The following is a 22839-nucleotide window of genomic DNA, read 5'->3' as shown; positions in this document are numbered from 1 at the left end:
CGCCAGCAGAGAGCGCCACTAAAGAAAACGCGCCAAATGACGTATGCATTTAAATTGTTATAAACATAACGTTCTGTTTGAAACAATAATTTTATAAAATTTCAATAACTAAAAGAAAAAATAATACGGTGCACGAATGAAACATCCGTAATATGAGTTTCACGTTTTCTTTATTGTTATTAAATTAATATGTTGTTCAAGACTTATACACATATACGCGTGTGTGTAGGATCGTGTCTGTAAAGCGACTGATCCGCCATCCATTTCACGATCACTTCCACACACCGTATATGTCTATATTACGCACGTATGTATGTATTGTATATAACAGCGACAATTACAATGCATCGTTTATGATCAGTAATAATAATCGTAATCGAAAACCTTACCGATTACTAGATGAAAACAAAACTGGCGAAGTAATCGTAATGATCGTTTAATAGTACAGTCGTATTACTTGTAACCCTTAAGTCCATCGTTTAATACTTATATCACTCATTATAGATACAGGGATACAGAAAAATAATACCGCGCGGCTGTGGTGGAATTTTCTTCCACTACATTTATATATATGTATACATATATATTCTGTGCACGTGTAATATGTATATGTATATATATATGTATATTATAAAAGGGGATCGAGGACTGTCATTAGAATTAGAATTTTTTTTTTCTACTCTCGCACAGATTCGCTCTGTCTCCATATTTGTTTTTTTTTTATATGTATGTCGACTATCAACGATAGATCTAAAAGATCGATCACGAATCAATCGTCACGAAAATCTAACCTTATGAAAAGAATGATTTGCATAGGAAAAGTTGTAAATTTATTCCAGCCACGATAGAGTGCATAGATGGAAGATTAGATATTACCTTTTCTCTCGGCGACTGTACAATTTCTTTTGATTAATGATAGACATGTCTTTCGGATGAAATAGATGAATGGATATTTCAGGGATGTAGCTGAACGGCAATTGTTTCTTTTATGCCTCTTTGGAGCGTGGATGATTGATGCGTTGTCCACCATTAGGAGGAATGAACTTTGTGAAAAGCAAAGTATCGATTTGCTTGAAGAATTCGCCTTCTCGACTCTTATTACAATTTTCTCATTAAAATTATCAATTTCTCCTAAGTAAAAATTAAGTAAATAAAACAAGCTCTCTCTTATATAAATAAAAGAAGAATCTATATAAAATTACCAGTTTTCTATACTAGAAGATTAATTCATTCTTCCTGACGATCGATTCTCGATGAAATCTCAGATGACGTTGCAATCGTACTTCGCACCATCTCTTTAAACAACATTAGGAGATAAATTGTGGCTTTACTTAACGATCCTACCATCCGAGCTCGTCTACGTGATTAGCGAGATCGGTATATCAATTTTACAACACGAGCTGCACTATTTAGGTCCTTGGTCCATTTTCGACGCATACGTTTTATTTACAAGACGTTTATTACTTTTTTTATTTCTCTTTGGTGCGTGCATTACCACTTAATCAACTTCTCTCTCACTCTCTCTCTCTCTCTCTTTTATAGTTGCGTTAAGTGTCCTGTTCACGAGGGAATCGAGAGCGAATCGTCGAGAGGATAACTGCCTGTGTATAAATCGTTTTGCACGCGTCGACAAGTGGATGATCGAGAGAAACTAGGGCGTTGAATTTTCTCATTGGCTCGTTTTCGATCGAGCGATCGAAAAACGAGCACCTCGAAGGAATACTATTAATCGGATGGTTCTTCGTCGGATTAAATGTTAGTTAAGCACTTTTGGCCGAGACCTTCCCTTAAGAGAGAGCCGAACTTGATTAATTACCCTTCGATAATTAACGATCCATTTAATTTGTACATTGGATCGAAATGATTTGAAAATTTCTATTTCTATCGCGGCGGTGAAAGTGTTGGAAACGAAGAAGTCTGACTAACCGTTGATCCTAACTACTGTTGTCTGACGCGGCCGAGAATCAAGTAGTACAAGTAAACGCATACGGCTTCCTTTCATTAACCCTTGAACAGCGGAGCCTGTAATTTACAAAAACACGTGCAAAGATGTTAACCTAAAATTAAACGTATAATTATTAAAGGAACGATGTAAAATTTAGAAAATAAAAATAATATAAAGTACAATAGTGAATTATAATTGGGACTCTCTCCGTGGTCCGCCATCTTGGAGCTCTCTCCCTGGTCCGCCGTTCGAGGGCTGAATTCTAAGATACTTCAAACGCGAAAAAAGCATTGTTTTTCTCTGAATAAATAAATAATAACAACTGGTAACCACTTTTCAATCCTCTCTTAAGGGTTAAGGCGAGTGTAACGCAGTCAACTCTCATCGTCCCCGGGGCGAAAGACGATATTCCACCTCGCCGTGATCGGTATGGAAATATCGAAGGTATTCTCAAACGTTTTCCTCGTTCTCACCGTCGCTTTTTTCCTCTTTGTATGGCATGCTATTACCTGTATATGACACATTTACAATAATAACAATATGTTACTCGTCGACAATCGTCACGGTCCACCCCGTTCTCACCTTAAACTCGTACTTCAAATTTTTTTTTTCTTCCTTCATTATGTATACGTGTATATATATACTCATATTTATATATTTATATATTTATATAATCCGAAAAGTTCAGTGTGTCGCTCGTATGTACGTGTGTGTGTGTGTTTTTCATTTCTTTTTCTCAAAAGGTCCTGGACCCCCTCTGTCCATTCCTCTCACATCTCACACCCCCTTTCTCGCGTCTCGTTTCTCACTTGCTCGATCGGGTATCACAAAATTTGTCAACGCCACCTCGAACGTCTCTATTTCTCACTTTTCTCGAAATTATTCTAACTCTAATTCTCGAAGCATGGACGATTTATCATTCGTCCTGGTGAATGTTAAGATAACAACGTTGAGAAATGAAAAATTTGCAAAAGATCTAATGGTATACTGGGAGACTAAAAACAGTGAAATTGTACCAACGTTCGATGATTTATCTACTGCTATTGAAAGATCATTTAGCATAAGAAAAAATTTGTACTGATTTTTAGTCTCCATCTGTTACCGATTCAAGGCGAGATTTCGATAATGAAAACAGACGAGCAAGCAAGAATTTCAAGACGAAATAATTTTTCCGTATAAACGACGCTACTATAAAATAGATATCATCGAATTGCAGGAGCAAAGATAAAAGCACGTATAATTCGACGAAAGAGAAAGTCATCGTTCTTAACGTCGCGAGAACAGGACCCGCCTTCTCCATTAATTCTCGCTTAATCGTTTTATAATGTTGATTTCATTTTTTTCTTTTTTTTTTCGTGAATTCGTTAGCGGTGTTACGAGGCAAAAAATTTGTGCATAGCCTGGGCACAGGCGAACGGTGAAAAATATTCAACTGGGAAGCATGAATGACCACGATCGCGATAAGAAATACAAGGCAAGATTGGTCGAGAAATGTTTCCTTTCAACGAGCATGGTTTTCGATTATCGTATGTAATTGTCGCATTCGCCGTATTTTAATTTCACGCTGTCAAAGTGACTCGGCAAAATGATTGACACAACGTTTCTAATGCTTTCGAAGAGAAAGCTCTTTCAACACGTACGAAGATGAAAAACCATGCCTTACTGTTAATTAGCTTTTAAAATAAAGAACGCTAAGAGTCTAACTCTTAAAAACTAGACGAAGAGAGACGTTCTTTAGAGAAGGAAATGATGTTTCTGTTTGCACCGGGTACATTTCTAATAATTTTGATTAATTGTGATTAATTGTGAACTATTCATTGCTTGAATTTTAAAATAAATAAAGAAAATTGAAATATCATGATCAGACGGTAATTTAAATTATAATTAGAATATACTAAAAATGCCAGTCGAATTTGACACAATTGAACTGTAAGTTATGATTCGATATTATAAAACAAAGGGTTAATATACACTGCAGAATGATTAATATTTAAATTACAATTAGCATCTAATAGGTAATGGATCAAAAATAATACCAAGGAAATAAGACGAAGGTAAAGAAATAAATACTGAAGGTGATGTTCAGTTAACACCCGTGTACAAACAGAAAGTAACATTTCTTTTCCATGGAATGTTCGGGCGACCTGTAAACGGGTCAACGTAGCCTGTCGACGAAACGAACGAGCCTCTCGTCGATGACGTTACGCATAAAATAAAATCGCGAAAGACCGAAGTACGACCTCCGATCACTTTCAGATTTGCGACGATCTCCACGTTCTGGCACGTCACGTTCGCTATTGCTATTTCGTTAAATACTGGTATCAACGCGTTCACGCACGAGACAAGACGCAATACGAAGACGTATCACTCATACGCATTCCCTTACATTTACATTACCCGTTATAATAAAATACACATTCACGAATGTAACGGTACTTTGTTGTTTCTTTGTATGACCTTAAGACGAAATGAACCTTTTACTCGTACATCCCGTTCCCGCCTTCCTCCCTAAGGAGATTCTCATCGTTCTAATTATTTATATACAAGATGGAAATTGATTAAAGTGTTCTCTGATAATCTCCACTTTCTCCCTCACTTACACGCCGTTATAAAAAATTGATTCGTTTTTTTTTCTCACCAAGATCACTTTCCTCATCACTTCTCCTTCGATCATCCTTCGCCAGGCTTAAAAAATCAAACCTCGCCCCGTTTGATGTTACACCAGCTGCGCGACGTTATGGAAAAATATTCTTGAATACAATCGTGTGGCCCATCACAGATCGTTCCAGCGTCAGAGGTACGATAAAAGAAGAAAGGATAAAAAGAAAAATTAAACGTATGCACGCGCAGACATACATACACACTCTCTCTTTCATCGTCTACTTCATCCTTTGAAAATTAAACTTAGTAAGGTCGTTCTTACATCGTGCGTATGGTATATGTAACAAGAGTCTCTATGTACAGGTGTGTCCTCTCGTTCGTCGAACGAGCAAGATCCCAAAGGGGTGGATGGTACAGTTCGTACATCTAGTCCCACACTATTTTCTTCGTTCGACCTGCTCGATCCATCGTCGTCGAATCACGATCTGGTCGCTCGGTTAAAGGCGCGTGTGTCTAAATATTTACATTCACACCGAGGACCGCAGAGGGACAAGTCCATTGGACGAGGGAGCACCGGGTTTATCCTTTTGCTTGTTTTTTTTTTCTTTTTTTTTTTCTTTAAGGCAGTGTCGTTCGTCGGCGACGAACACGAGCTTCCTCCTCCGTTATTCGTTGGCAGTAAAACGCGACCGGATTATCCGGTACAGCGTTTTCTAAGGTCCGTGCTTTCAACCGATCGTATTCCTTCACGATCAATACGGTCTTCTCAGATTCGATCCAGACTACGCGGACGTAGGAGAGCGAGCAGAAGCAGCCTCCAGGCGTCGGTACGAGCCTGGACCAGGCTTAAGGACGATTCGAGCTCGAATTCGAAGCACGGCCCCGTGTGTCATACGGGCTCCTCCCTCTTGAAATTGATGTTCTGGGAGGCGCAGAAGTCACGTGTGAACGGTATACAGTTGAACAGCTTGCACACTTCGCACTCGTATACCGGCACGTTGTAGAACAGGGTCAGTAACAAGGCGAACAGTACAACGATCAGGATCAAACATATCCAGATCAGCCAGATTTTGCGACGACGATCGTAGTGGCCGAACGAGATGAAAGGCATCAGAGCGTACGCGGCTAGGAAGCCGAAGATGAAACCGAACAGATGAGCATAGTTGTCGACCCATGGAAGAATACCCAGGATCAGAAGTGCGAACAGGGTGAAGATCAACTTGGACAAGGCTCGTCGTGGGTGCTTCAACATCGGCCAACAGTGTAACACCTCGACGATCAACGTTGCGAGGAGGGCGAAGTGCGCTCCTGCTGGTCCGACCTGTAATCAGACGATTGATTTCTTGAAATATTTTTATATTTTTATGTGATAATAATCCAGACGAGAAGGAACGCGTACAGTCAATCAAAGTGTAAACGTTAATTAACAGCGGGTATATCGCGGAGAGAATAGCGGATGGAATTAAGTTGCGTTTAACCGAACTAATTAGAACAAATTGGACGGTATTAGTTCTCCTCGAACGCCGCTTTCTGTCCGCTTTTATTCGCTGTCCGTTCTCTTGGGTGCGGGTGCACGGCTGCTGATAGAAGGGAACAGTGGAAACGTAGACGATGGAAACGGAATTGACGTATAACTGGAAGTTTAGCCAAGTGTTAAGAGGTAAACTATCGAGCGATAAGACGGCGTAGACCGGGAGCTCGAGAACGGTGCCGTAAAGGAAACGATTGTTATAGTGTTAACCCCTTTCATGGATATAAGTCACGGTGCAAGCCGGTCCCCGAGCAATTACTTTACCCCGTTGGGTCAAAGAGTCGATTAAATCGACGATACACAATGAAACGCACCGCTAAGCGTCCCGTGAGATTATTCAATTAAAACTTAGCCGTGACGCGAGTAATAAAACCGTCCCGGCTCGATGAATAATCGGTCATTGATCTTCGTTTAAATTATTACTCTTTCCAAGCTACCTTTTAAATTTGTCTACTAGTCTCGATCTTCCTGCTTCCCTTCGAACGATTCTCTCATTTAAAAAAGAACCTACCTCTGCTCTGTAAGGAACGAATATCGCACTGGCCAGGTTTCCAGCTAGTGCTCCGATGAAATAAATCAAAGCGATCCGAAACGAGCCCGTTAGTTTCTCCAAGTCCCGCATTAGGAAGTATTGAACCAATAGCGTAATACACAGATGAAGAATTCTGTAATCAAAAGCATACAAACGAATCAATAAAACAGATTTTCTTCTGATCAAACTTTCCTCTTGAATCTTATTGATTTCTTTACAAATAAATAGGATAAAGAATCCATATACTGGATATGAAAGCTGTTAAAAAATTTCAACAAATTATTATTTAAATCTAATACTATCACTAGATGCTTATTTTTGTTCATTAAATCAATTTAATTATTATTACATCGAGTTTGAAATGTAACTATTCCTTAGTCTTAATTCTTAATTTATTTAGAAAGCTGTAATTTCAAATGTTACGAAGAGGATACCATATTCTAATTTATATAGCCTGGATTTTACAAATCATGAAAATTAATATTGTGTCCGGTATCTCGGTCCTTTATCCTACACGTTATGAACCTTACCCAGCATGAAGAAAAGTAGTTGTAAAGAGCCTGTAGAATTGATCCGGCCATTCTGGATGAAGAAACGGTATCATGCCGCAGACGTCGTGCAAACACTCGACCTGGGAACAAAGGGATGCTTCCTCGTGGAAATAACCGTGAACGAAATCGCAGTATTCTTTCGTGGTTATTCGGCACATCCCGTGGATACCGATGCAACATGGGTGCCCTATCACCTCGCACACCATGTGTTCTGCCATCTTATCTTTGTACCGACCGACCGGGAAGTTCACGTTGCCCCGTTGACTCCCGTTTCTACTGTTGATAAGGGTAAAACGTTTTCCTCGATATTAGGCTGCTCTTCCGGCTATGAAGGATAATCGCCGAGAGAAATGATGACTTATAACGATTTACCTGAACCGTTGGTTGAACGAATTAGTCTTCCGACAAATCGGCCATTTGGTGATGTCGTCCGGCCACTCGTACGGTGCTATGCTCGCCGGGGCGTCGCAAAACTTTGGATCCAATCCGCAAACCGATCCGCTTATTCGTCCGCCAGGTCCACTGTCACCGGGTCCCCATTTCTTCCACGTTGATATCGTGTTCTATGATTTTCGCAAGGATGTTTGATTAAAATGAAACGTCTATCAACGACGGCATCGTGCAAAATTAAAATCGTAATCGATTAATTAAGAATATGAGGGATATTCCAGTGAAATTTACCGTAGCAGTTGATCTCAATCCCCGGACCAATTGGTTTGCAAAACAGAAGGTTATATTATAAACGTGGCACGAGGGATAAATCGTGAAGGATGCTTTTATCGATGTCAGGTTGGATATTTTCGAGGTGAATAAAATGAGAACTCACAGAGCAGTCGGCTTTGCTCGATTGAACGCAGCCCGAATCGTCGTTTCGGATGCAGCACGCCGTGTCCCGTTCTCTTTCCCGCCAAACGTCGATCTCCTTCAGAATTTTAATATCACGACGCATACACGGTGCAAACTTTGCGCCAAGATGAATCAAATCCGCCGCTCTAGGACCAAACCAGAAATTCGCTGGTTCCTGGTAGTCCACTTGTTGCAACGATAAGCTCGTCACAAGAACCTATCAAAGAGATTCCCTTATGATTATAGAAATCCATCTTTTTACAGGGTTACGTATATAGGTGACTTCTACATAGAGATTGATCCTTTTCCTATAAAAGTAAGAAATATATAAGGCCTTTTTTTAAACCTAGCACGGCGGACCATGGAGAGAATCTCAAGGCGGTGGATCGTCATATTTTTTTATTTCAAATAGAATTATATTTTATTATATTTGATATGGCGATGGAAAAATGGAAAGAAATATATTCTGCGCCAGATATTTTGAGAGAAAATATCGAAAGTATATTTAAAAGTGGTTAGATAGTGAATACAGAAGAGTTATTTAAACTTTGCGACAAGAATCAAGAAACGACTTACTCGTACTAAGAGTTTAGTTTCGACTGACTGACTGAAAACAAACAACATGACCTAGATTTGGATTGTCAGCTGATATTCAAAATAACCCGCTCACGCGTAAACAGACGCACGGCACAAACATGCGGATTGTAATTTCAAACCGTCTTTTCTAACAATGTTTTCTACTTTTTTAGGAAAAGGGTCAATACCTTTGTACGTTACCCAATTTTTTTTATAAACTCACCAATCCTGATCTGTGACTAAGATCCATGCCAACCGGTCCGAAACCGTAACACGCCAATGATATTATCAAAATGAGGATTTGTACGGTGGTGATCCAATACGTAAAGTACGGTCGATTATCTTCGAAGTCATCCAGCTGCTTTCTAACGTCCGGGTTCTGTGACACGCTTTTTCGAAAAGACCTACTGCAATCAGAAAATGCACGTTCTTTCCATCGATTTCGAAAGCAACGAAAGGAGAATAATAGATTTTTCACGGTAACCTTTCGACGGAAAGATTGCATCGTGAAATCGATAACTAAAATTACAATCACCGTTGGCATTTTTCAAATACCACCTTGCTACGGCAAGATTTGCGTCACGGTTCTTTTCATTTCTGACATTTCCCGCCTGTCCACGTTTGTTATTTGTGTTTCAGGTGTATCTCCAACTGGGTCGTGGCTACATAATAAAACCTTCACGCGATCGTTAAAGCGAAATGCAGGAGAGAGGAAGTTTATTTAATAAAGCCACATTACCATCCCATCCATAGAACGTAGAAACTGGCGAAATGAAACAAACGTCGGAAAGACAAATTTTGTATAATACACAGCTTTTCCTCGAATGCCTTTTTTTTTCTCCCTCCACGCCAGGAGAATTCAGGGAATTATGTATAATCGAAAGATAAATTGAAACGATTGTTTGTAACTCCTGTGCGATACTATTTTTGCATTGCATATCTTTTTTCCCTATCGTTACCGATTCGTTTTCCTGCTCGAAATTCGTGCGATGACGAATTGTCGTCGGACGAGAAATTTTTACGAGCCACGACAAAAATATCAGCCAATAAAATTATTCATATGGAAATTCATTTATTGACCGCTCCAAAATCAATTTCTTCATCGACGTGGAACAACGGTCGCATCAATATACAATGACTGTCCGATATCTGATAAACGTGTACGCAGGATGCCAAAATAAACTGATAGGAAAACCGTGATTTTTCACTACACCTTTTTTTTCTTGTTTTTTTTTTACCAAACATATCCACATACGATGTTAATAACGACACGCATACTGTAGACGAATACAATAAAGCCGTACCGAAATTAAATAATTTGATTTATCCTGTGAAACATTTGCATTGTTGCGGGGATAAAATATTCCAATTAAACGTATATATTCAAACAAATCTGTATTATTATTATTATTTTATGAACCTAGAATAAAGATATTTATTTAAAAAATATCTGCAATCTCAAATATACCTGTACATGTGTGTTTTGGACACACGAAAAACGTATTAAAATTGGTAAAACTTTGGAGCGCCGCCATTTTGAAACTATTCGAGATATTTCAATAAATTTTATATTGTAAGAAAGTAGAAATCTTGCCCTTTAAAATGGTCTTTGATGCACGTAGATATGTCTTATGGTTCTCGAGATATCGTTGTTGGAAGGGAAAGGTATTTTTCGCTCGCGCTAGCGGACCTCTCACTCGCACTTTCATTCATAACCAATCGCAAGCGATCAATGAGCGAACGTCTTTACTATTACTACGCGTAGTATACGCACTTCCTGAAAAAAATGTAGGTCACCGCGTTCCCGCCAATTTCGTTCCATTCATAACTCCGTGCGTAAGTGCACCCTTACGAGATCTTTAAACTCTTATATCTCGAGAACCAAGCAAGATATCAATGTACAACAAATTGCGTTATCTTCAGCACACTTTCCTTTATATTATAAGCTATTTATTTATCATCTTTTCCGATAGAAGGAATTTTAGTAATTCAGTTTAATGAAATATTTGACGAAATATTCTATTGGAACTGTATCTATATTTAATATATGTTTGTAACCAATTTTAATGAAACTTTCTTACTCACCCTAAGAATCTGCCAACGATTCCCATCCCATATTGCCTCCTATTACTGTTGTCGAATATTCGATCGATGGTGCTCGGAGAAATTCTCGTACCACCGGTTAAATCCCTTCTAAGAGAGACCCCCTCGTCCTGCTGCACCCTAGTACCCTCGGCCAACGGGCTGTCGTACCTCGACCTGCTCCAACTCGTTTTTCTGTAATCTCTTTCTCGTTGTAAAACATGACATTTCGTACTCGATGTTGGATATAACATCTCATCCACCATCGAGTATCGAACGTAAACGATCATTTTGTAACCCGGAATATTTGGATTTTTACCTCGAAATGTAATGGTCCCTGGGGATGTGACGATGTCGTCTGATCTGTCCGTCGATTGCTGTCCTCTCGGCTTTCTGCGGAGCGAATCTAAAAAAAATCCCCGGAAAAATTTCCATGTATTCTCCGTGCGCGAAAGCAGATCCGCAAAGTCTCACCTGACCAATTCCTCGGACGTTTCACGCTCGGCCGTGGAATCGAGCTGATCCGCAATCTTCGCGCTGCCCTCTTCGTCTTTGACCAATGCACCGATGCTCGGATCGATCTGCGATTGAGATTGTTGCGAGGCTGGCGGTGGAAGAGGCGGAGGTGGCGGTGGTGGCCTGTCGAAAAACGACACCTCCTCTTCCTGGTTGTTCTCCGGAGACGATGCCGTCTCCGTCCTCGTCATATAGGGAATCACGCTCGGTGGAAAGCTTCGCGATTCGGGCCTGGTTTGCGACATCTCCCGGGATCGTTGTCTCGACAACGACTGCGACAAAATCACGTCGATTCGTCAACGTGTCTCGCGCGAAGATATATGTCGAAAATAGGTGGACAAAAGTGGAGCGTACTCTGTTCTAAAAAGCAATTATCGACGAAAATAATTGGGCATTTTATAAAAAAGGAATTTCAACAACGAGACTGCTATCCTGTCGATAAAATCTACGCGAATTTTCTCCTCATTTTACACGTTCCTCTTCGAAGCGAGGAAACAATGCGGAAAAGATTTTCCAGCCAGCAATTTAATCGCATTTGTTACACGCTCGCTCGATTAATCCTGGCTAACCGAAAAAAGGATCAACAGAGGGTGAGGAGGAGAGAGAGGGAAGAGAAGAGAATAATTTGTTATTTTCACGTTCGATCGAGCCGGACCGTAAAATCCGCTTGATTTTTTCACCTTCTAAACGAACGATATAATTGCACAGTCTGCTGTTCGAAGAAAAAAGAATGTATACATGTATCAATTATGCGGAGGATGGCTGTTGTATCGGATTTCATTTTTGAGCTCCGGTTAGGGTAGATTTTAATTGGAATAACGCTGCTCGATCGGCAATAATTCATATTAATTCGCGCACCTTGATAACCCCAGAGGTCCGTTCGCTAGCCTGCCCTCCCGATGATATTGGATTACACCGTTGATTCGTCATTAATATCGATCACTCTAGCGACACGTTTAACGAGTATTCGCTAGAAACGTTTGTTGTTTCGCGGTCGCGTAATTGAACAGAAATTTCCATACGTAATGTTACAGAAATGCCTGCGGAAAACTTTGAAACATTCCGAACGAACCGATGGAATTCCGATTACTTTCTTTTCTAAATTCCCATTGCAACCAATTTCGAGAGTATTTATCCCGTTAAAATTAGTCAGTATTTTAATAGCACAGACTGGAGCCGGTTAAAGCGTTACGGTGCAGTTAAAACGTGTCGCGAGGAGTTAAACCATGGTCGATCGAAGCGAGAAAGAAACGACATACTGTCACGACAGGTCGTTAACTTGAGGGGGAAAATAACGTCTTGAGACGTTTCACGTGTACACAGTTTACGGTGGGTAATTAAAATGGTTGGTTAAGAGGGCAAAGATAGAGATTCGTGCAAATGGTAATCGGTATGCAGCTATTTTCCCCGGCATTACCGTCCATCCTGCTTCGAATTAACACGAGAACATTAGTTACGTACCGGTCCTTCTATCGCGTGAATAATCGTACGTTTAATTGGGTTAAATAATTCCCGGGATCGTTATCGGCCAGCGTAAAATATCATTACGAAGCTTCCAATCAATTGATCGGTATGATATTGTTAACGGACGCGCGGGTACACGCGCTGTTTTAATATTAATGAATCACGAAATTAGCAAGCTATCATAGACACGCGTACCGTGGAACACTGCCAGAATACGTTTCTATTTCGAGGATGGAAATAGGTGCGACACAGATTAGCACGCGATTAATAAACGCTAGGAAAACATTATCGACAACCGATAATGCAGCCGAATATTTCTGATCACAGTTTTCTATCGAACGTTGTTTCCCATCGATTTTAATATTCCACTCTCCGCGGAGGATAAAATAAAGGAGAAAAGAAAGCAGAATTATGCAACGCCGACGATCGGAGAAGAGCGGTTGAATCAAGTCGAATGTAAAATCGAATGAAATTTAATTTCGTGCCCGACATGTCGGAATTAACATTCTCCATGTTTATTGCACCGTATCGAACCGATCTGATGGGATTTTATATTGTCGCGACTCCGATCGTTAATTGGCCGATCGGTTTGGTCCTTGCTGGCAATTAAGCAGTGTAGTATATATCGAAAGGGCCCGTGCAATGGAAAAATATCCCGCTTCGTTTATTATCTCCATTCGGCGACGAAAGCAAACATCTAACTCGATAAATTCTGGATAATAGTTTTAAGAAAAATCGATGCAGCGCGCATGGAAAATAAAGGAAAGAAAAGGGAGGGAAAAAAGGGGGTAGACGGTAAAAAAACACTCGGTCGAGCGTTATTCTTTTGTAGGTCACGCGTAAAATATTCTAATGGGCCTTTGTGCGCAGAAACGGCACACTTTCCTCGGCTAGAACAGTGAGACGAGGGTAACCGGTCGTTGTCCGGCTTGTTCTCAGCTAGTAGTCGAGCTAAGTGGCAAGTTTTGAAATACGCCCGGCAGTGGTAGTCCGTTGAAACTTTAGTAGACCAAACTTCCGGTGGACAACTGTTCGGTGCCGGCCAGGAAACGGGCTTCTCGTGTGCGTTTCCACTGTTTAGAACGAAGAAAGCTTACACTCCACCTCCGGCTGTTGTTCCCTCGCTAATATTTGAATTTTACCCCTGAACGTTAGCCGAAGACATCGTCGCAGTTGCATTTATACGCGGAAACTCCCGCGAGTCACGGGGAACATTAATACGAAACGTATGGGATAATTAATTTTCTTGAAACCAGCTTTCATTTTTCCTCGATTTTCTTCGCCCCGCTTCTTTCCACTTTTTAATAATTTCATAGACGTTTATTCAACGCCCGTGAAAAATAAGGGTTCGAAATTTAACGAAAAAATGGGTATAATTAAATTTCGGAGGGCGGACCATGGAGAGAGTCCCAAAAACGGCCCGGCGGACCACGGAGAGAGCCTCCTTTTTTAACATTTAAACGACAACTCGTCTTCTCCGATTTATGGGGTTAGGTTACAATTAGCTAACCAATTAGCGAGGTCTTCGGAAAGGCAGAAAATGAACCTTCAAAAGAGAAGAATTCATTTTTCGAGCTTTGAACAACCGCGCGCATCGACGAAACGTTGCTGCGCGAATGGAAGGTTCCTTTTCATTCTTTCTTTTTTCTTTTTCTTTTTCCCGGTGTAATTACCGTGTCACGTAGACGTTCCACGTGTACCGCGAAAATATCATGCTTTCAGCTCGTAACAAGGAAGGTAATTGCGTTCGAATCGATCCGGTTAGACAGTTCGATTTCCCCGTTGAACGTCGTCGACGCGTGCAACTCGTTACGAACGCGTCGTCGCCCCCTGTGTTTCGCAATAATGAAAGTATAAATATTCAGAAACTCGCGGCCAACCGGCTGGTTGACGTTCGAATCGATACACAATTCATTACGATATCTCTCGGTTGATCACCGGGAACGGCCGCGGGATGCGACGCACGTAAACGCGTAGACGCGCCGCGGAGATATCCGGCCGTGTCTATCGAGTCGCATGCACATGCATTTAAATTGCCGAAATTACGGTATCGGACTGAAAACGGAACACGAACGGACCATTGGGATCCTTACGGGAGACTGGAGAGGGGAAATATTCAAACGTTTTCAGCGATGCGTACCTGAACGCGTTGAAACGATCCTGGGAATCATTTAAATTTCATAACATATAAAAGTATCGGAATTATATTTGTCGTACGTCAAATTGAAGGTTAAAGTTTGGAGAAAATAACTGTGTAAAAATATCGAATCTAAGATTAGAGTTTGATGAAAATTATGGGAGAGAGAGAGAGAGAGAGAGATGAAAGAAGAGTTGGAAAATAGGAGAAGTTTCTTTAATAACGCCGAGTTCTGATTAAGGTAACGCCGATGTTAGTTAATAACGGTTTTATCAGGTTTCCGCTAATAAATGACCCCATGCTCTCCTTATTACGGCGCGGCGAAACGATGTAAATTTTAATAAAAACCCTCGTGAACCTCGCTTTCTCGCTCGGTTCCAACAGGATCGCGTGCACGTGTTCCGTGTAAGTCGCGCGATACAATATGCTGACTGCTATTAATTCAGTGAAACGCACCAAGAACACCCAGTTACCATGCTAATCGACCTTCTAATCTCAACCACTTAACCCCATAAATCGGAGAAGACGAGTTGTCGTTTAAATGTTAAAAAAGGAGGCTCTCTTCGTGGTCCATCGCGCCGTTTTTGGGACTCTCTCCATGGTCCGCCCTCCGAAATTTAATTATTACCTATCTTTTCGTTAAATTTCGAACCCTTATTTTTCACGGGCGTTGAATAAACGTCTATGAAATTATTAAAAAGTGGAAAGAAGCAGGGAAATTGGGTAAAATCGTCGAGCGAAGTTAGAAAATATCCGACGAGAGATAGTTAAAGAGGATATCAACAAAGGGGATACGTCTTTCGGCCGAGATGTCGATAGCAAATGTCGGCTATAAATTCCGTCCACGTGATTCCGTCGCTGTATAAATAAAAACGAATGGAGAAATACATAGAACGTTGGATCCTGTATATTTTCGTTATGCTACGCTCTCCTCTATGCATGCAGAAAAATGCGACACCGAGTTCGATACGAATGTACGCTTTTTCCTCGCGTTATTTTGTCATGTTAAAATACTACTTGGATAGCAACGTTATTGTTCCGACGATGAATATCGTCCTCCCATAAATCTGTTCACCGAATTTCATAATAATGTAAATAAAAGTACATTGTTAGCGAGAGAACGTTTCAAGGTATCTTCCCTTAATTAGCAAATTTTGTCATATTTTTACAATGGAAAAAATTGCCTATGAAAAATTAAGAAGAACTAAGAGAACCGATCCTCTTCCATAAATCTGTTCACCGAATTTCATAATAATGTAAATAAAAGTACATTGTTAGCGAGAGAACGTTTCAAGGTATTTTCCCTTAATTAGCAAATTTTGTCATATTTTTACAATGGAAAAAATTGCCTAGAACTAAGAGAACCGATCCTCTTTCATAAATCCCTGGTAGAATGCAGTTGTATCTGGGTCACGCTAATTTTTCGACCTATTCCCCGATGCCTGAATGCTGCAGATTTATTTCCGGGAAAGTTGTGAAAGATGTCGGCTTAAGAAATAAATTTAAGGCACCGTTGGGTGCAGTAGGACGGCCGCGTAGCTTGCTTCGAGGAAAGTTTATTTCAAACTTCTCAAAAAAAAAAAACAGCTGTTTTTTATTTCCCAACGCTCGTTTCGTAACCAGCACCTTTTTTCATCTATGCACCGCTGTTCCTCCTTCAATTTCCTTTTATCTCTAATAAAATGCTGCGCATCGAACGTATGAGAGACACGGTCGAATAACAGCAATAAAACAAATATATATGTATTTTTTATTGTAAGGTGTTTTAACAACTGGAAAAAAAATATCAAATTTTTCGCGAATTTAGAGCAAACAGTTTTCACCGTACGGTAACGAATTTTTTTTCAAACAAATTGCAAAATTTTTTTTCCAGCCTACCGCGAAAAGTGCTAATTAAACGTAACAATTTCCACAACAGCGGCATAGTATCGATCGTCGAGTATTAAAACAAATCTACTTTCCAGTTCTCCACCGATACAGACACGTGAATGAAATTTAACAATAGACCTAACTACGAACCGTGAACGTTTTACGAAGCGGTATTGTATAATTGAAAGCAAACACGGCCGAACGATCAATAGAGTAATTAAACTCCGAAATGAATAATTAGCTGCATGCCGCGTTACGAGCGTCTACGTGGAACACTTTTCAAATTTATGAAAAGGATGCTCGTTACGAGTTTATTTGAACAAAACGATTTGTGAAAGGAATATAATTTTAACGAGAATAAATTTGAAAAATTCTGAAACTCTTAATGATTCTTCGATCGATAGAACAATTTTCGAAACGCAAGGAAACGGAAGGGTGAAAAGCGTTAACGAGTTTGTCTCGTCTCTATCGAGCACCTAATGAAATTTTTTTTCCCATAAAATGTTTGCGCATCAGTCTATATAGCCAGTGTTATGAGCAAGAACAAAGAACAGGTAATAAAGAGAGACACGTGAAGCTAGCGGATCGAAGGGAACAGACAGAATGCCGCTACAATGGAGGCATTCAAATACAGGAACAATAGGTGAATCCTGTCGGGAATCAATTTCCTCCGTAGCCGTCGAAATTACAACGGTGGATCTACATTTATTTAGTGTCACCACGAGCTAACACGGTCAAACAATAATCCAGTAATTATGCAAGGTTTCGTTTTATGCGAACCGTTCGTCGTTATTCCGGCAATATAAGCGGGAAATTGAAAAAAGGACATTTCTTTTACGGTGATCGAAATGGTAAAATAGAATCGTGGAAAGGAAAATAATTTCTTTGGTTTGCGATGATTCTCTGATAGGTACGTGTTACCCGGGCCGATAAAATATATTTGATTTATCCGAAAATCGAAACGAGAGGCTCGACGTAAAATATGTGCTTGAACGAGCAACGGGAAATCGCGCGCGACCGAACAAACGCTATATTCTCCTACGGCAATTATTGTTCCGCACGATCCAATTATAATTCCAATTTTCCTGATATTTGCGGTTAAACACGAACGGATCCCCGTAACACGTTCCACCGTCTCGACGACGTTTCATCGCACGAAAAATATCTACCGGATGAGATACCTTCGAGAAGGTGGCTCGTTGAAAATCATCCCTGATTTTGTTGGGATTTAAACACATCTCTCGATGAATTATGAAATTTCTAGGTTTAATAAATTTCTATTTCAACGATACATTCATTTATTTTGTATTAATAGGATACGAGATAGCGGAAATTAGAATGGAAACAAATATATTTTTCCGCCTCGGACGGCGGACCATGGAGAGAGTCCCAATTTGTTATTTCATATTATTTTTACGATTGACCCAGGCTCAGACCTACAAAAACAATTTTATCCAGGGAGAGGCATCATTTACGTTCAAAATAATTCTACAACAACGTTCCTCTCGAATTATTCACGATTTCGTTAGACGGCGGACCATGGAGAGAGTCCCAAAACGGCGGACCACGGAGAAAGCTCCAATTTGTTATTTCATATTATTTTTACAATCAACCCGGGCTCAAGTTCGCAAAAACAATTTGATCCAGGGATAGGCATCATTTATTTTGAAAATACTTCTGAATTATTCACGATTTCGTTAGACGACGGACCACGGAGAGAGTCCCAATTTATTTCATATTATTTTTACAATCCCGGGTTTAAATCTACGAAAACAATTTTATCCATGAAGAGGCATCATTTAATTTAATAAAAGACCTCTATTAATGACGTTCCTCTCGGATCATTCACGATCTCGCGGCTTTCATCGAATCCATTCGAGCGTCGACAGGTACGATGGAAAAGGGAACAAAAACTTCCGCCCGATGAAACGCACTTTCTTCTCCATCGCAGAGCACCTACGCGTCCGATCCCCGTTCACCGGGATCCATTATAGAATTTACATAGCATGCATTTAAATAAAGGTGAATCACCTGGTTATCGGGGCCGGAGATAAGATCGTGGAGCCCTGCCGAGAGGCCGGATCCACGATCGAGCCTCCGTTTTAACCGGCCGGAAATCCGCGCTTAATGGCCCGTGATACCTGAGGAATTCTGTTAAATGCACGCGGATATTCACCGGCTAAACGAACCAGATGAAACGCCTCTTCTTTTTCTATCCGATGCGCGAGTAGGATTATTGTGGATGAGGGAAAATTTATCAGGATAAAAATTGGACTGTTTCTTCGTTAAGCTCGTTAGCAAATTAATTTAGAAACGTAGAAGAAACAGCGATCGATTTTGATCGCGTTCGACGATTCTGCTCGCTGAGAATAACAGCGAACGAAAGCGGAAAGAAGATTCAACCGAGAGAAAAGTGTCAAAGTGGGTTTACACGGTGCGTCGTTGTCTCTCGTTTAAATCTACTTTCTTTGCCGGCTCGTTCTTGACAAACTTCTCTTTGTCGTTCGTACACAGAAAGCTTGTGCTCGCAGCTCGATGCAAAGCGACAGAAGTGTCATTCTATCTAGCAAGTCAGACGGTAGAGTCGTTTCTACCTGAATAACGGTCTTGAAAACGAAACAAAGTGTCTTCGAGTTAACGCCGTTCGCTGTGCTTTTCTCCATTCGACGATTAAATAATCTTTCGCAAACTCTGATTTTAAGAGAATTTGTAAAAATAAAGTTGACGGTGTCCGCCGGAAGCTGGTCTCTTCGCATCTCCGCGTTGGGCAATGGAATTCGAAACGAAGTCGAAAAGCTAATTAAAAAGGAAGAAGTTCTGCGCGGATGAAAATCAACGAGAATACCGACGGAGAAGTTATGGTAAACGGGATTGTTTCATTCAATAAAAATTTGCGTACTTTCCACGCGGTGGTAATAAAAGCGAATATCCTCGATAAAATTTTCTATCAATTAAACGAAACTGAACGTTAGTTTATAATCGAAAATCGTCCGAACGATGTTTTTAACTCTTCCAGTCCCGTTCGACTAATTTCTGTTAATTAAAAAACTTTCGACTGCCAGCAAGTCTGTTAAAACGTTCGACTTCATAATTCGATTACAACGATTAAACGTTCGTTACAGCGAAACGGGTGAGTTTTCAAGAATAAGAAATAAATTTTTTATTTAAGAATGAAAATTTCTAAAGGAAGCGAATTAATTGTGAGAAGATTGCGGGTTTGAAATTTCGCAAAATTCCTAATCAACGGGGACTGGCGTATCGGTAATTAACGCAGCTTCGAAATTACTAAGCTAGAGGGAGGGGGAGCAACTTTGCCAGATATCAAAGGCAATTCGACGATGAACGGATTCCGGAACGGGTTACCGCAACCTCGTTAGCTTAATGATCGTACAGACTTCCGTCGAAACGTACAACTTAACTCGAAGGAAACTTAGCCTCGTTTCGCGGCCGAGCAGTGCGTCTCTCGGCGATAACGAAACGCTGATTAACTCCTTACTCGTTTACCTTGATTCCCATCGGTAATAACAGGAAACGAGACACCCTTCGAGCTCGATGTACCGTTTCCTTTTCAATTAATCCAGTGAATTCTTTGAACTTACCTCGACCACGTAATGGAGACCCGAGAGAGTCATTCTTGCCACGGAATCTTTTCGTCTGACCGGTTGCTGCCATCTTCTCAATGTGACACCCTGTAGAAATAAAACCCTCTTCGTTAATTAAAGTTTCGTCATTCCAATCAGACAGACTGGAAGCATATTTTATTCCAAATTGCAGAAGTTGGTGTGTCTGAACTTTTGATGCGCGGACCATGGAGAGAGGCACAATCTTAATTTTCTATTTCACTTCATCGAAAGAAAAGCTAGAGATTCTCGAGAAATTTTTCCTAATCTCAACTAAATAGACACGCCAGAAGCATTGTATATCGCAAAAATTGAGATTAAGTGTATTTTTCTACAGATTATAGAAATTGATGAAGTGCGGAGCGCGCTTAATCATCTAATTTAATTACCTAATTAAATATTAGATAATTTAATCTAATCTTTTAAATTATCGACAGAAAGGCGAGAATGTATCCGTTCTCCATGTTTTCATAGTGAAACACTCCCAAACGGGAGATTAATAACCAAGAAACTTACTTCTGGTATATCCGTAGTATCCGGCACGTCCCTTGTAATATCGGGATCCGGTGGCCTGTGTTCCGGAACAAGGGCGCCGTATTTCCTCGATGCCATTCTCCGTCTTCGATCCAGCCATCTTTGTCTTTCTATCGCTTCAGACTCCTCGTCCACCCCGAAGAACTGTGCCGTTTCTCGCCTGATGTAGCTGAAACAGAAAACAAAGCATCGTTCGAGTTACTCGCTCGACGGAATATTCTCTCCGCCTTCTCGTACCTTTTTCCCCCATGAAACACAAATGGAGAGGAAAGACTTTCATCGAATTGAATTCGATAGAAAGGTGTGTACCTTTCGTACACAGTTTTTTAACTTACTTCCTGATGGCCTCCGTGCGACTCATGGTCCTCCTCAATCTTGGCTTCTGGGACGATCCAACAGCGCTGGCAGAGCTGGTTACCTGAACAACGGGTCTCGGTGCAGTGGGTGCCGACACGCTCCTGGTGATGTTGCTTCCCGTTGCTGCACCAACAACGGTGCAAGCACTCGCCAATGGTATCGTGGTGGTTGTTGTATTCGGTGGAACGGTCGTTGGGTCCGTTGGTGTTGGACCCACGCTACCAACAGGGTACAAACCGATACTTTGCCCATTTTCTGCATCAGGACCGCTCGAGGATACCGTGGACGTGCCTGTCGTTCCAGATCCTGGAGATGGTTGCCTGTGACATTAATGAAAATCCATCGTTAATTAAAAGAATCGTGAAGAATTTCAAGTTTCTCCAGTGAATACGGATAATTGTAATTCATCAAGGGTTCGTTGAAAAATGATTGAAAAAAATCTGAAAGTAGACACTAAAAAGACCCTTTCTTTCTTTGTGGTCAGATCGGAAATCACGGAGCGTTTCCGTGCTTGAATGTGCATGCTTATGAAGACGGCGACGTAATCCCGGCATCGCCAAAGAGGAAGTATAAGCCCTGTCCAGCGAGAGGAAGCTGGCCGAAAGTGACGACCCGTAGCCACCCTCTGTACAGGATCCCCTATGAAACTTTTTCAATTTTATCTGCCTCTCATCTATTCATGACTCGCTGCTGCTTTCGTGTCCCGACATTCTTTTAAGGGATTTTCTTGTACGGACGAGCTCCTAGAAACAATCGAGAGCGCGCTGCTACCGGATGCCTGATAAGTGTGACTTCCCGTGAAACGTTTAAAAAGGGAGGGCACGAAATTTCCAAAGTTTCTCTTGAAGAGAAAATTCCCAAATTTCTTTTTTCGAAAAACTGATTGCCTTCGCGAGGAAATGTTTCGAAGAGCGAAGTTATAGGTGTTTCGAGACGAATATTGCAACGGTAGACGCGATTTCCAGCTGGTTCTCACAGATGCATTTCACGTGCACGAGTGTTGGAAGGAAAAAAAGGCGATAGACAGAGGTATAATTGTGTCCCGTGACAATAAAACTCTAATATCCGGCCGTGGAAACGAGGTGAGCGCGATGCACGGCTTACTTTTCCCGATGCGAATGTGGGACGTACGAATAGGGAGCAGAAAGCGGAAGGAAATTGGTGGTTGGTCGTTGAGTTTCCCGGCAAATTCCCTTCTCTGTCGATGAAAAAAAAATGTGCACTGCAGTGTTTGTTCGCGCTTAAAATTTTTCTAGCATTCCTGCTAATTTTCTTTTCAATAGGAAAATCAAAGTTTCGAAAGGAAATTCATTTTATCTAAACAAGACACGTTGAATTATTAGTTTTACAGATATTGATTAATTAAAAAAAAAATGGCGATAATCCCCCTCCTTTTATAGTTCTCCCCGGGATCCCATTCTACCCCGTCGGTGGTCACGGGGAGACTGACGAGTGGAGGGGATAGGACCCTCTATATATAGGTCTGTGACGGACCACCATTCAGGTACTAGCGTTTACGCGGGAAAATTTGAATTGATATTTATATTATCATTTATATTTCTTAATAAATGATCGGATCTTTTCCATATTATTTTTTGCTAGAAAAGTAACAAAATTGCAACTGATTATTTAATTTCTAAAGGTTGTTTCAATGCACGCACAATATTTGAAGTTCTGC

At 40.7% G+C, this 22839-nt stretch overlaps 1 protein-coding gene across 17 annotated transcripts in view; it reads right to left on the bottom strand.

The window, feature by feature from the left end:
* Positions 1–541: 541 nt before the first annotated feature.
* rho-5 (rhomboid-5) overlaps positions 542–22839 on the bottom strand; it is a 133390-nt gene continuing 111092 nt past the window's right edge. For 11 of the 17 annotated variants that reach the window (XM_034324615.2, XM_034324608.2, XM_076689261.1 and 8 more), the window contains 13 exons: positions 21140–21481; positions 20787–20973; positions 20250–20339; positions 11139–11452; positions 10984–11070; positions 10668–10859; positions 8806–8989; positions 7987–8223; positions 7842–7868; positions 7533–7723; positions 7140–7436; positions 6589–6742; positions 542–5867 (listed from right to left, as the gene is read on the bottom strand). In XM_034324615.2, the coding sequence (XP_034180506.2) occupies positions 5436–5867; positions 6589–6742; positions 7140–7436; positions 7533–7723; positions 7842–7868; positions 7987–8223; positions 8806–8989; positions 10668–10859; positions 10984–11070; positions 11139–11452; positions 20250–20339; positions 20787–20973; positions 21140–21481 (2734 nt within the window). In that variant the 3' untranslated portion in view covers positions 542–5435. Of the gene's footprint in view, positions 5868–6514; positions 6743–7139; positions 7437–7532; positions 7724–7841; positions 7869–7986; positions 8224–8805; positions 8990–10667; positions 10860–10983; positions 11071–11138; positions 11453–20249; positions 20340–20786; positions 20974–21139; positions 21482–22839 lie in introns of all 17 variants that reach the window. The other 6 variants (XR_004581454.2, XM_034324612.2, XM_034324613.2 and 3 more) reach the window with 6 other exon arrangements.

The sequence above is a fragment of the Osmia lignaria genome, chromosome 7, assembly GCF_051020975.1.
Source record: "Osmia lignaria lignaria isolate PbOS001 chromosome 7, iyOsmLign1, whole genome shotgun sequence".
In the NCBI taxonomy this organism is placed as follows: domain Eukaryota; kingdom Metazoa; phylum Arthropoda; class Insecta; order Hymenoptera; family Megachilidae; genus Osmia; species Osmia lignaria.
Note: the sequence above shows the minus strand (reverse complement) of the source record. Positions and strands in the feature narration are given on the sequence as shown.